Source organism: Alligator sinensis, unplaced genomic scaffold, assembly GCF_000455745.1.
Source record: "Alligator sinensis unplaced genomic scaffold, ASM45574v1 scaffold596_1, whole genome shotgun sequence".
Classification (NCBI taxonomy): Eukaryota; Metazoa; Chordata; order Crocodylia; family Alligatoridae; genus Alligator; species Alligator sinensis.
Genome location: NW_005841967.1, coordinates 2947871 through 2962228, shown reverse-complemented (window position 1 = coordinate 2962228; position 14358 = coordinate 2947871). Strand labels below are relative to the sequence as shown.

At 40.4% G+C, this 14358-nt stretch overlaps 1 protein-coding gene across 1 annotated transcript in view; it reads right to left on the bottom strand.

Annotated features, from left to right (window-relative positions):
- Window positions 1–1675: 1675 nt before the first annotated feature.
- WDFY1 (WD repeat and FYVE domain containing 1) overlaps window positions 1676–14358 on the bottom strand; it is a 28199-nt gene continuing 15516 nt past the window's right edge. The window contains exons 6-12 of the mRNA XM_006020750.3: window positions 13585–13697; window positions 10764–10890; window positions 9344–9449; window positions 8341–8442; window positions 7442–7572; window positions 6832–6940; window positions 1676–4787 (exon numbers count right to left, since the gene is read on the bottom strand). Of these exons, the coding sequence (XP_006020812.1) occupies window positions 4728–4787; window positions 6832–6940; window positions 7442–7572; window positions 8341–8442; window positions 9344–9449; window positions 10764–10890; window positions 13585–13697 (748 nt within the window). The 3' untranslated portion in view covers window positions 1676–4727. The remainder of the gene's footprint in view (window positions 4788–6831; window positions 6941–7441; window positions 7573–8340; window positions 8443–9343; window positions 9450–10763; window positions 10891–13584; window positions 13698–14358) is intronic.

The following is a 14358-nucleotide window of genomic DNA, read 5'->3' as shown; positions in this document are numbered from 1 at the left end:
TAACAAGTGAGGTTGGAACCTGCAGGCACAGTAGTGATGAACTCCAGATAAAGCTCTCTTAGATACGTTCTGGTTTTTAAAAGCCCCACACCAGAGCATAAAGCAGTGAGTCTCAACTAAATTGCTGTGAGATTCTTGTAGAAGGTGTCACACAATATTAGCAGTTTGCAAACCTAACACCTATGCATGATTAACAAGTTAAACCTAGAAGTTTCAAAGAAGAATCCACAATGTCAAAATCATTCTGTTGTGGTCTTTCAGTTTTTTTGCAACGAATTCTTTTTCTGCAGTTAAAAGACTGAAAGCCAAGGAGATGGCATTCTCCAAGGGGTCCATGAGTCTAATGAGCATTGAGAAGCCTGGTGTAAAAGAGATCTGTGTGTAAGAATGGCATTTGCAGTTCAAGATTGATGGGCCAATTGAGAGGAACATAACAAAAAAGTACATAACTACTAAATATGCCCAGCAGAGGTCACCACAGCTCCTTTTTTGCTGAAGCTTGAGTTCCTGGGAGAGCATGATGGGAACTGACCAAGTATGCACTCATACATTTTTTTTTCCCTTTGGAACCAAGAGGAGTAGAAACGTTTTTGCCTACAGCCCAGGGATGTTAGAAAACCTACAGATAAGCCCAAGGGGACAATAATAGAAGTCACAAGCTAAACAGATCAGAGTAAGCTTAATAGTCTTGTTAACTGTGCAATATTGTATCTCCAATATCTCTTTAAAATAAGACTGCTTAGGGCCATTAGGACAAAAACAAAACAAAGCAAAGCAAAGCAACAACAGAGAAACTTTCTGGAATCCCTCAGAGTTAGTCTAGCCAATTATGACCTCATATATTGAGGTCATAATAAGATACTAAAGACAGAGCATAAGTTCAGTAGCATATGAATCTTAAGCCTTCGCACTGGCTATTTAGACCAGCACTTCAGTAAAGCCAAGTTGGGCAATATTCTTAATTGCTTTCTTGATCAGGAGGTTAGATGGGACTGCCCTGCCTTTCCCATATTTACAAATGGCTACTCTAGAAAGGAAAACCCCTTTATGGAAGATATTGCTCAACTTTGGAAAAGGGTTCCTTACCCACTCTTCTTCCACCTCCTGCCTGTTTGTGGAGATGCTCTCCCAGCAAGGCTTACTACCAACAAAAAGCCCGTCTAAAACTTCACCTGATAGTCTTTGAAACCCCCCCCCCACTCCATGTTAACTAGATGAGGTATAGGAAAGCACTGCATTTTACATGGTGTCTGACAGATTAGCCTGTGATTTCCACTGACAAAGGGTAAATGGAAAGTGGTCACAGCAAGCGAGCAGGAGTAAGAAATAAGGAAGGTGGCCATTTCCATTATTAGCAGAACAATGGAGCTCCATAGTGCAGTTTCTGGTAGCCAGCTGAATGTCATGAGATTTAAAATTATGCGGCCACTCACTCAGTAACACTCCTGGCTACGTCCTGCTTCTGCTCCTTAGTGCCCCTAGTCATAGTTGCTGCACACTATAGGACTTCCATTTGAATGATTTTTGTGAGTCCAACATGTCCATCTTCTCAACCAGGAGCCTGAGTTTGCCCCCTGTTCAGAGGCTGGATTAGAGCACTAGAACTCTGTGGGTAGCACATTTACACCCGTGTTTCTGCAAGCTGGTCAAAACAGATTAATCTGCTGCAACTGTGTGAATATCAAGAAATATTTTATTATACATTTATTCAAAAGTTAAAAAAAAAAAAAAAAGAGACAGAGGAGAGGGAGCAAGGAACAAATTAGTTCTTCTACCTATGCAGGGTACAGAAATAACTAGTAATGAAACAAAGATACATAAACTAGGACCCCCTTACTCTATTAAAAAGGTCACACAAAAAAACAAAAAAAAGATATTGGTAATACTTCAAATCAAATGTCCTCAATTGCACATTTTGATTCACTGGGATAGTTACTATGTGTTAAAATTGCACAAGATACAGTATGTGCCTTTTTAAATTAAAGCAAGACATGTACACTTCAAGTGGGTTGTACAAATTACTCAAGGTTTAATTTTAAGTGATCAACAGATGTCCTGTCAGCTCTAATTACCTTGTTGTATCCAAGTGACTCTATAATTCTTATTTCAATGCATATCATAGAAAATATAATTCTTTAGGATTAATTATGAACTAGATTTAATATGTGATCTACTGGTAAAACCTTGAAGTAAGACTGGGGGAAAAAAAAGTGATTGTCAAAATGGAAGAACTTGTTCATAAAAAAAGCGAAAAGACTGGACAGCTAGAATACCAGTGTGATCTGCATAAGAGAACTGAAGCAGCTGAAGCTAGGTGGTGCTAGCTCTTTACCTCCTGGTAAAGATTATCCCTGAAACATAGGCCACTTTAAGAACACCATACTGCTGATCAACTGGCATTTAGTCCTAAAGTTCTTGACTTCTGCTTTGGGATATTGTAGCTATTAAAGAGAAACCAGGGTTTCCCTGCAAAAGGCCCTGAGGAACAGATTATACTGTGGCTCACAAAATATTCCTTCTCTTTTGTGGCAGTCAAGACTGGACCAAATCTGATTTTCTCACTACAAAACACACCCTCTGGTTTCTTTTGCACATAGCACAGAGAAGAATGTTTTCACAAGTGCTACATCTATGCTTTGCTAGCAAACCACACAGATGGGACACAAACAGGTGAAGAGCAAAAACGTTTGAAATAAATATCTTTTCATCCATTCTAAACATTTGTTCCCTTCCTAGTGTATCATGATCTAAAGGAGTTATGAATTGGAGATTTGTGCGCTTTCTGGCAAAAAGGATATCAATAGCTTTGGAAAAAGACATACTTGTTTCTCTAGTATCTCTCTCAATACGAACTGGGCAAAAAAACAAAACAAAACAAAAAACACCTCACTTGCTACTTATTCTTTTACATTAAGAATTAGAAAGGGCAATATTTAAAAAAAGTAGGCAAGCTGGGATGCAAAGTCTGAGGCAATAGGAAGTCCAGCAAGTTCTCCTTATAAAAGTATTTTTAAAGAGGGTCTATACAAGGAGTTAGACAAAGCCACTTTTAAAGGAAGAGGACCAGTGCTAAAATTTGATAATGTGATTTTAGTGCCTCACTGGATACCCGATTAAGCTTACTTTTAGATAACAGATGTCCATTGTTAAGATCAGGGTTTGATAATACATCACAAATCACTAACTGCAGTATGTTACCAAATGCAATCATCACCACCTATCAAGATATATGACAATAAATTTTAGTTTTCTAATATCCATAGCACCACTTGGTCATGCACCATCATGATAAAGCACATGATAAAGCACCATGCACTATCATGATAAAGCTGAAAAACTTAAAAAGAGAGTTTGTTTATGCTACTTAATATGCCCTTGTAAGCCAATAACTTTACGGTATTACACAAATATTTATGGAATGTAGGCAGTTTATAACTGACAGACCAATGGATCACAACTATATTTATCTAGACGTTCCCTGCAAATGCACCACCCACAGAAGTGCCAGTTTTTACCACTGTTCTCAGGTTAGCGGAGACAAGGACCAGTACTACGGACAACATTTCCTAGTATTAGACCCGAGGTGCAGTGGAGGGCAACTATTCCCAGGAAATATTCGGTACCTTGGTAAACTATTGCTTTAGAAAATAATATTTCAGCAAGGTTAAAATGTCAATTTTAAAGCAAAACCAAGATAGTATTCAAATTAATGCTACACTTCAACTGCAGACAGTTCCTTCATGATAAAGGAATGAACTATCAACCTTTCTTCAAACAGAAAGGTCTAATCCATTAGAATTATATAGGGGACTATTTTTTTTAACATTACACTCAAAGAAAGGTCTGTATGGTTCTCCATTGGAACAGTACTGTACTGTAATAAATCTGTACTCTGCATATGGTTTGAGGCATATCATGGGCTGCTCTCACTATTTGTGAGCACATGCAGCTTTTTTCTACTATAGAAGAGTTTTAAAAGTATACACATTAGCCAAAAAAGGGTCTAAATATAACTTGAGCATGTCTAAGAGCCTGGGATTATTTGCAGACAGTTGCAAGCTATCTGAACAGAACAGATGCCTTACAAAAATGAGTTTTAACATAACTGAACTTGCAGACAACACTCCAAGCCAGCTAGTGGATAAGATTTCCTACAAATCAAAACAGTTACTTCCAGTGCTGCCTCTATGGGAATGTCTACCCTGTTAATCAAATGCAGCTTAAAAGAAAGATATATTTCCTCCTTCCAAAAAGTTAACCAAATCTGCCCTTTGGAGGCAATCTAGACAGTGACTATGCACCAGACAAGTAGTTCCAAAGAGACTGCTTACTGGAAGTGAGAATAAGTTATTTACTACTTGCACAAATTTGAGAGCACTAAACCCATTTTATTCTGATAAGTCCTGTACAGTAGCTAAAGAGTTATCAGCAGACAGAGCACATTGTTGACACATGTAAACCAGGTCCTTGCATCATGGTGTCATGTTGCAGGTGAAGCCATTTCCCCCCCACCCCGATCATCTAACAGGCTGCAAAACTGCATTTCTATAATCAAGGTGATTCCTGTCAAGTCCAGTACAGCTGTGCTGTACAACAGTGACTGTCCATCCTGGAAGAGCAGCAGAAGATCAAGCAACCAGTGTTTTGTGGCAATAATCTTAGGAGGGATTTCATTCATTCGGTGCATGGTGCTGTACATAAGGTGCATAAATCAGTTAGGTCCCACATCAGCGTGATGAGAAGCCAGTTGCAAGGCTGCAACCAACTACTGGTGTCATGTCCCATATCTGAAAGAAAAACACAATATGGGGAATTGCACAGGGCATCATGCAATACTGAACAACATAAGTCTCTTTTTGACCACCTGCCAAAACAAAACAAAAAAAACCCAAAAAAAACACCTCTACTTCCAAAAAAGCTTGTCCTATACAATGGTAGGAAGGAACTGCTGTTTTTCAGCTTAACCCCAGCTTCACATCTAAAAGCTAAGATGGATGTTGCCAACATGCAAAAGCATTACTGTTTGAAGAGGGTACATTTTTCAGGAGCTAGGAGGCGATTCAGTGTGTACACCCAGGTGAGGGCACATGAAGACAGCAGAGGGTAGGAGGGTGCTAAAAGGGTGGAGCACGTGAGGCACAGCAGGGAGCACAGGAAAAAAAAAAAAAAAAAAAAAAAAAGCACATTTTGCTGAGAGGAAGTGCAAGAAAACATGCGTTTCAAATACATTTGTGAAACAGCATACAGGTTACATGAACAGCTTACTGAAAGCAGAATAAAGACACAGAGAGGTAATAATTGTTTCAATTCAAATAAGTATGAACAGTTTATGTATCACTACATAATCATGCAGTGAAAGTGGAACTTACCTCTCTGGTGCTGAATTAAATCAGGACTATTTAGCCTACTTGTATCACTGCAATTGTGCAGAAACACAGTACAACACCTGATGCAATTCAATAGCACATTCCAACAGCAGCTTTTTAAAAGTGAGGAGAGAGCTGCTAAAGGGGGCATTTAGGCACAGAAGAAGCACATTTTCAGTTAGAGTCCAAAAGTAGCATTACCACAACATGGCTTAACCACCACCAACACTGGAGCCATGGTTCTTAGCAGCATTCAGAGCTACTTATGCCACAATACTTACTTGGCTTTATCTAATGCAGGTTAGAGGAATACATTATGCTTTCTTCCACATGATATCTCCTTCCTCAGCACACAGAGGCAAATATACTGGACCCTGATGGCATCTTGTTACTTACCAGTTGTGATGGCAAGAAAAAAGATGCAGGTATTCTCAGTCACAGTAAGAAGTTCAGTATGGTCGGTTTAGAAGTTCTACTGCCAGCCTGGTCTTATGATACAACTGTTACACTGGCATTGCATGCATAGTGGTTCCTCTCAGAAAATAAATATTTTATCTGAAATATGAGAGTCTGAAATAGTCACTAGCCTATACTTAAAAAGGTAGAAGTGCCCAAGCATATACACATGCAGGAGACTAATCTTAAGGGCTGCTTGCAGCCCTTAAAAAACAAAAAAGACAAATGGTTCTTTACTTTAAAGTCTGCATGTTCCTGTGCCAAGCCCCACACGCCCAAAAAAAGGCAGCGCTTTTGTTGCACCTGGCTTACCTGACATCTGTAAAGACTGGGTGCTCTAGTGGGGCTTTTACCCAATACCTGATTGAATCAGTTTTAGCTAAAAGTGCCAAAAAGCCCCAATGAAGCACCCAATCTATACAGATGCTGCAGAGCTGGGTTGAAGTAATGTGCTGCTTGTTCCAGTAAAGTATGTTTTTTGTTTTTTTCCCCCCCTCTTTGAGTTCACTGAGCATCTTGGCTGCTTGCAGACAAAGTCCCTCCCCCCTCATTACATGTGGGAATTAAATTAAAGTGTATGAGAGACAGGATGATCCTCTAGGGAAGTTTAAGTGCATAATGAGAATTTGCATAATATAGAGTAGGTCAGTGGATGTCACATGCATGGCTGGGATTGCTTTGTATAACTGAATCCTTAGCATTTTAAATTAAGGGATTTTATTTCCCTATCATGCAGTGTTTTATCATCTCAAACTAGCAGAACTATAAAAGCAATCTTTTAAATCTATGGAGATCATCTTCATGTTAACCCACCAGCTAAGTAATCTTTACTCTTATTCTAGCAAAAAAAAAGGGGGAAAAGTTAGGGAAGTCAGATCTACACAGCTTGTAGCAGACTGAGAAATGCAACCACTAAAAAAAGGAAAGTTAATTTGGTTTGTTGGCTTAACATTGTCATTTATCTTCATAAGACGGAGTGTTACATCGTGTAGAGAAGAAGTAATCCTACCTTCACAACTCGATCACTCCCACAGGTCACCATTAGGCCTCTAGAGATGTCCATGGACATGTGGGAAATGTTGTGTTTTCCTTCATGAAAGGTTGCCAAGGAAGCACGACTAGTAAGAGAAAACAGTTTAAATAAGAGACAGCCATTACACAGAGCCAGACAATACATTACAGCAATACAGAACAGTTAAGTAAAACAACTCTCCTATAAAGTCTAAATCAATCCTCACAACAGTGGCTATCTATAAGAAAGCCCTGCTTAGTCCAGGCTCTGTTCAATTTCAAGAGCAGAATTTGAGCTCACAAACCTGAGCTAGAACTTTGTGGTTTGTGGAACTCTTTTTATGCTTTGTCTAGAGAGGACCAAGGTCTGCTAGGTACTGGTATGCTCCTTTACATTACTGTTCTTTAAAACCAAAAAAACCCCCTGTAGGTTTCCCCAGGTTCTTCCATGTACCTTTACCAGTTTCCTGTAGCTTGCCAAACCTCCTGCCCCTTCAGAAAAATGGGGCAAAATAACCTCATTTAATTATTTAGAAAGTTCTCACTTTTAACAAACAAAATACTTGTTGGAAGAGGTTAACTGTTGAATGAGCTTTCAAAATACTCACTCTTCATCCTTGATGGATTCAAAACAAGAGTCACAGACACGGACCTGGAATTCAAAGCCCATGATTGGGTAGCTGGACCGCTTGGTGCTGCATTTACCACACACTGCTTGGCCACATTTTCTGCAGTGATGCTTCATAGAAGTATAAAAACAGGCATTTCAGAACATGAGGGGCCTTCCTAAAAGCAACTGCATCAGGAGGCATCACTTGACTAAAACTAGTACAATTTCATACCAGTTAACACCTAAAGACCATAGTGCCATGGGTAAAATCCTAGTCCCATTTAATTCAATTGGAATGATGGCAGACTTCCAGAGCCAGGTTCTTATCCCATATAGTCTACATCCTTTCCCTACCCATGGGTTCCCCAGAAGGGTAAACAGATTTCTCTTTGCACACTATAGAATGAATACAGCAAAATAACAGAGGAAAGAGCATTAGTGTTTCAATACACCATCTAGGTATCCAATGCAGGGTCTGCACACTGGTAACAGTTTGTCAATGCAAGCACTGAAAACTGTATTGTGAAAAAAGACAAAGTGGCATGGTACCAAATCACAGTGCACTTTCAGTGAAGTCCAGCTCACTTCATTAAGACTGATTTTTTTTTTAAAAAAAAATCTTCTCCCCACCTCCACAGCAACCTAAGGTAAGGGGAGGGAGATGATTTTTCACTGGCTCCAAACTCAACACTACCCAATATAAACACAGGACAATGACCACTAGAGCCACATGAGCTTCTTTAGTTAAACCTTTAACATGGAAAAGTAAGTGAAAAAGTGGGTGTGTCCCCTACATTTAAAAATGCTGAAGAACAGACAGATTGTAGAGACCTGTGACACCGTAGTCCATTACAAACAGTAGAAGCACTGCAGAAGATTTAGGAATCATATCCTCACCTGCCTCAACCCTAGTGTCTTTGTGTCCCACATCTGCTTTATATTCCAGAAGAAAGGCTGTTCGCATTTCTGACAAGAATCACTTTCTAGCCATTGAGGAGCCTGGGGAAAGAGAAAAGAATCCCAGTCTTGGCATGTTAGTCATTGTCTGTACCATGACCAGTAGGGGCCGTTTTAGATGTTCACGGTGAAATTTAAAGAAATACTTCCTGCAACAGCTCTGGACATTAAAAGGCATTACACCAGTTGTTCTAAAAAACTGTCTTGCATGAAGTTAGCCACATAAAAACCAGAGTATACAGTGCTGAGCTACATGCAGGGGGAAGGAGTCATAACTCCAGTTATTTGTTAACAAGAACTCCGTGCACCCCCGACACATGGCTTTTAGCCCACAGCATTGTGTGTTACCAGTACTCTAATAAGAAAAACGGACTAAGCTATAGCTGAATTGTTAGTTTGCTGCAGGGTTTGAAGTCTGCTGGATTTTGTTGTCCGGATTCTGCTGATCATGAAGGGCTGTGGAGTAAGCCAAAAAATGCAGGAACATCTTTATTCTCATCTAGTCAGCCATTTCCAGCGTTAACATCCTTTTCCCCTCCAACTGTCAATTGAGGATGAACAACCCCCCCCACAACCTCTTTTTTTTTTTTTTTTTTTTAAACAAGATATAGTGTTTAGTTTTCCTCCTTACCTTCTCTGCAAGCGTTTGGCCAGGCTTTGGAGATTAATGCACTAAGAGAACTACAGATGTGCTAGAAGTTGCACTAGCGTTTTCAGAAATATTGTTGTAATCTGAAAACTTGACAATGAAGTTAGCATTGGGACACTTTAGTCAAGTCTGTAATGCTTCCAAATATTTCTAGAGCTCCCGGGAATTTCTAGTGTTTCCTGGGGAACAGACTTATACAGTGAAGGTTACTAAAATTAAACTTAACCTAGTAATATTTTCCACAATAGTCTGCCTGGCAGCAGCATAAATCTTTGCACTAGCACAAGTTCTTACCTCTTCTCTGCTGATATCCATATTCCAAACAGCAATTCCGCCATCAGCTGAACAGGACACTAGTTGCCGTGTGAGCTGGAGGTAGCAGATGGCCTGCACCTTGTCACTGTAAACAGAGTGAACATTATTTGCCCTTGAAAAAATTAAGCAAAAAGCAATGCTCTTATGTTCAGGTGTGAATTTTCGAAGACCCACCTAAGCTGAAAGTCAGTGACCAGGTCTTGTCAACTGTAAAATTATCTTAAAGCAAGTCTATCAAGCAACAGCCTAGTGTGCTAGCAATGCCCAAGTGTAGGTTAGAAGTCAACTGGGTACTTGAACTGCTGAGTGCTCAGCCTTGATGCAGTTATGCTAAAACTATGTTAGGCCAGGAAGCAGCAAGTTTAAATCCTTACACTGAAGGGAGATCACCAGCAAGACACTGACATAACTAATGGGACTTTTTAGGCTCTATGAACATCTGAACTAATTTCCATACACCAAACAGATTAAGATACAGCTAAAAAACTCTCATACAAGTGTCTTATTTTTATTTCAATCTAAAATTCATAGAGCAATATACATTTAAGCAAACCCATTAGACTTGCATGTTGCTATACTGACTAGTAGGAATTCATCAAGATTGTCAAAAAAAAAGCAAAAGATGCGTGTAGATGCTTCAGAGATTTTTGTAGCTGTGCCAGGTAAAAAGTACTCCTCCGATTAAACCAAGACAAAGACGACACATCAGAACAAATGACTTTACATAAATATGTGCATTCACATGCATTTATGCCATCTTGTATAAAGGCGGCTTAGAATAGCTTACAATGAAGCTCATAAAGTATGAGCCAAACAAGCAACACTACTCCCCGCTCTACTCTAAACTTTCATTCATATCTGGGTTCTATGCAGACAGAAACCCTCTTCCCACGTTTTGCCCTGCCATTGTGGGCCTGTTCTCCCTCCACTATCTTTTGCAAAGGGGAGCCCCTGCACATGTCTCCCAAGTCTGCATGCCCCTCTTCCTTGAGGGACTGTGGTTCTCCCTTCAGAGTCCTACATCTTTATCCCTTTCCTCCCCATTTCTATTCCATCCTCCAAAAGTATTCCAATGAAAGGTGAATTATGTCAGTGGAATCTGACCGCTGCACTGCAATATTAGGAACTTTTAGGAGCATCAGATGGGCAATATTTTCTCCCACCTCAACTTCAGAAAATTATTTTTAGCCTGCAATCCTGCCATTCCCCACTCCAGTAGAGCCCAAGCTGACAGAAAAATCCTCTTACAACTGCAATGCTGCTTGATACACTGCTGAGTTCCATCTTGTCTAGAGCATGACTAATACGCGAGAGCTTGCTCCACCATTCAGTCTCTGAAGAGATGCCCAAAAGCCAGAGTATGAGGAAGAACCCCCCCCCATAATTCACTGCTACATACTGATGGCCTTGAAGCAGCAGTGTTCGTCCTTTTCTTCCACCAATATCCCACATGATAATGCTGTGATCGGATGCTCCAGAGAAGAGGAGACGTTGAACAGGATCCCACCACAAGGAAGTAATGCTTCCTAGAAGAAAGAAAATTTTAAGAACCAATTCAAAAGGGGATATTCCCTATTGTAAGCATGCTTAGCAGTTTACCAACTTAAACAATAAATCACTACAGTGCACAAATAAGCTTTAAAGGGAAAAGGACAGAACAACCAATAGTGTTTAATTTGGCAAGACTACTTCTTATTTATGGAATGCTCTCAGTTGTTTATTAAGTACATTCACATAGTAGTTCAAGTTTTCAAATAAATGAAAGAACCGCTTATTTTTAAAATAGAAGCAATTAAATGGCAAGTTTATTGTTTTTTTGTAGGACACAGGGAGCTGAGAGATTACTTCATTTACCCATTTCCTTTCAACCCCCTGTACTTACGTGTCAGTTGCCTAAAAATGTATACACTTCAGGCACTTTAAAAGCAGAAAGTTAGCAACTCTTGGGCAGAAACAGGAAAGAAAAGCTACCACAATACACAGAAACTTGTATTCTCCACATTAGGACTGAGAAGGTGTGCTCCACTCAGTGCTGTTCATCACCACATGTCAACTGACTCAAATCAACAAAAGCATGTGACGTCGCAAAGTTTGTGACTTCTCAGCATGCCCCAGCTCAATTTCACAATAAACTCTGCTTGGGTACGTATGTCTTTCTTGGTATTTTCAAACAATACACAGAAACTTGTATTCTCCACATTAGGACTGAGAAGGTGTGCTCCACTCAGTGCTGTTCATCACCACATGTCAACTGACTCAAATCAACAAAAGCATGTGACGTCGCAAAGTTTGTGACTTCTCAGCATGCCCCAGCTCAATTTCACAATAAACTCTACCAAGAAAGACATACGTACCCAAGCATTTTCAAAATTCATACCTTGCCTACCTGTTCCTACTGTGCCAGTGACAAACCCAGAAGCAAGAATGAAAGCATCTTGAGACTGCCTCTTGTCACTGCTCTCAAGAGATCTCTCCAGTATGACTGAGAAGATCAGTATGGGGCACCTGCAGAATGTCTCTACTGCTCAGTTTTTTGGTTTGGCACCAGAAGTAACCTAGCCAGCACTGAAGTAGGGGCCTGTACATGATCCATTTGTTTTTACAGGATCAGATTTTGGCTCCTCTCTCCACTCAGCATTTTACACAAAAGGCTCTAAATTAGGATATTTAGTTAGAGCCCTGCTTATCAAGTTCTCCATTTCTTTTCAAGATAGAAAATTAGAATCAAATGCATCAATTCAATCATTTAATCTCATAATTTAAAGAAGCTACCCTATACATTTCTACACAGTTACAATTGGTTAAAATTAAATTGTGCAAGAGGAATGTATGCAGAAAACAAACAGCCATTTTGCCTTAGAAATGGTTAAATATAAAATCACCTAGATGGACCATTCCTTTTCTTTTTTTCAATGAATGTAAGCTAGATTTGAGAAAGGTGGCCATCTAGTGGGTGCATATGTACTGCAAGCTTAACTATTTGTATGCACAATTTAGCTACTTCTAAAAGTTGCTGCTACCCAACTTTTGGGGAGGGGTCAAGAGGTCAGCCCTTGAGTGAAGACCGTACAGCTTACTAGGAAAAAACTCGAGTTCTTAGCTATTTGAACTGTCAGGTTATTTAGAAGCATCAAAATTTAATTCCTAATATTTCTTTAGAGGAGTACTTACAGAGCTTCAGCAAGTTCACTACTTCACTTTTCTAAATAAGCCAAACAGCAAGGAGAGATTCTCAACCAAGGTGCCACAAGCTCCTTTTAAGGGGTGATGCAGTGTCCCTGCTCCCAGGTCAACTGCCCCACTGTTTCTAGGAGATGGTAGAACAGCTGCAGTAAAAGCTAATGCAACTCTGGGACAGAATATGGCTCATTTGGGAACATAGGCAAGACCCAGGTAAGAACAAGGCAGGAGCTCTGGAAGGAAGCCAGCCCCTTCTCTACTCCTTAGGAAGACAGTGGGAGGCCCTATGCCAAGAAGCTCTTCCAAGAAGGAACCTGTAACAAAGCCCTAGGGTAAAGATGGTGAGAGTTGCTACTAAGCTGTGCCACACTGCACTGTGCCAGCTGGATCCCTCCCACAGCAGGGAGCCAGCTATTATGTAAAAGTATCTGTCCTGCAGGGGAAGCTTTTCCTTTCCTTGTTTCACAGAACTGCCCCTTCAATATAATGCATGAAAGGGGAGGAGAAATAAAGAAGTGAAAGTGAGTGGTTTCCACCAAGCTAGGGAAAATTGGCTTTATTGCTAATCGTATGTCTTGCACAAGAAATCTTATTTTGCTTTTAAAAAGCTTTTCTAGACCACACACTTAAATACCCAAGTGCCTCAGACATCAGGAATGAAATGAAATCTGGGGTGTTCAGACCTTATAGCAATAGGAGCCATAATAGTACTTTTCTAGAGCAGCAGTTCTCATCTAGGGATTGGCAGACTTATGATTAATATTAATGTTATTCATGTATGCTTTTTCCAGTTTGTTTTTTAAAACATTTCCAGTCATGTTATTTTTAATGCACTATTTTTTTTTTTTTTAAATGGGGGGCCCCACTACATTCAGAAGTCAGAAGGGTGCCTTTTAAAAAAAAAAAAAAAAGACTAAAAAAAGGTACAGTGCCACTGATCTAGAACCTACATCAAGAGGTATGCAAGTTTGAATTTCATGCCTTCTGCTACAAAGTGGCTATTCCAAATTTTGGTCAAAGTGAAAGGGAATCTACTTTACCTTCATGCCCTTTAAGTGTTGTTATAACTGAGCAGATATTCTGTTCAAGCTTCAGCAGCGTGACCTGTCCAGAGTAATCGCCAACAAAAGCATGCTGAGTTTCAAAATCGTATCTGAAGAAGAGTCAAGGACCAGCAAGCTAGCATCACCTGCCCTCTTAACATACTCAATCTGGATAACTAAAGCAAGCTATAACAAACACTACAACAGAAGCCAAAGCTTTCTAATGAGGCTTTCTATTGCCCCATAATTACTGTATTTACTCAAAATCTGAGGTGAGATGCTCCCCTTCTCCCCATATCATTATGGAGCAAGGAAAAAAAGTGCCCCTTGTCTTAGCTTTGCAGATTTGCAAATGGAGGGTGGGGGGCAGGAAGCTTCAGGGCCAGTCAGACCCACAGCAGCCTCCTGCCCCCACCCCCCATTTGCCCTCTGCACTTGTGCCCCCTTCCTTCCCCCCCAATATTGTCAGGTGTAGCTCTGCTCTGGATCAGGTTAGGTTCCCTCCTGAGCACATGGAAACTTTTCCCCCTGCTCAGCCAAATCAGCAGCCAACACCGCTGCATGACCCGGGAAGGACTATGCTTCCATGTGTCAAGCTCTGCAAGGGAACAGAGTCCAGACAACATCTGACAGTTGTGGGGGAGCAGGGTAAGAGAAGCAGAGGCCGTGGGGAATGGGATGGGGGTGTGCAGATGGCATTAGATTTATAGGAACAGGAATGGCCTATGTATTTCATGCCAGGAAAAGAGGGGGGGGGGGGGGGGGGGGGAG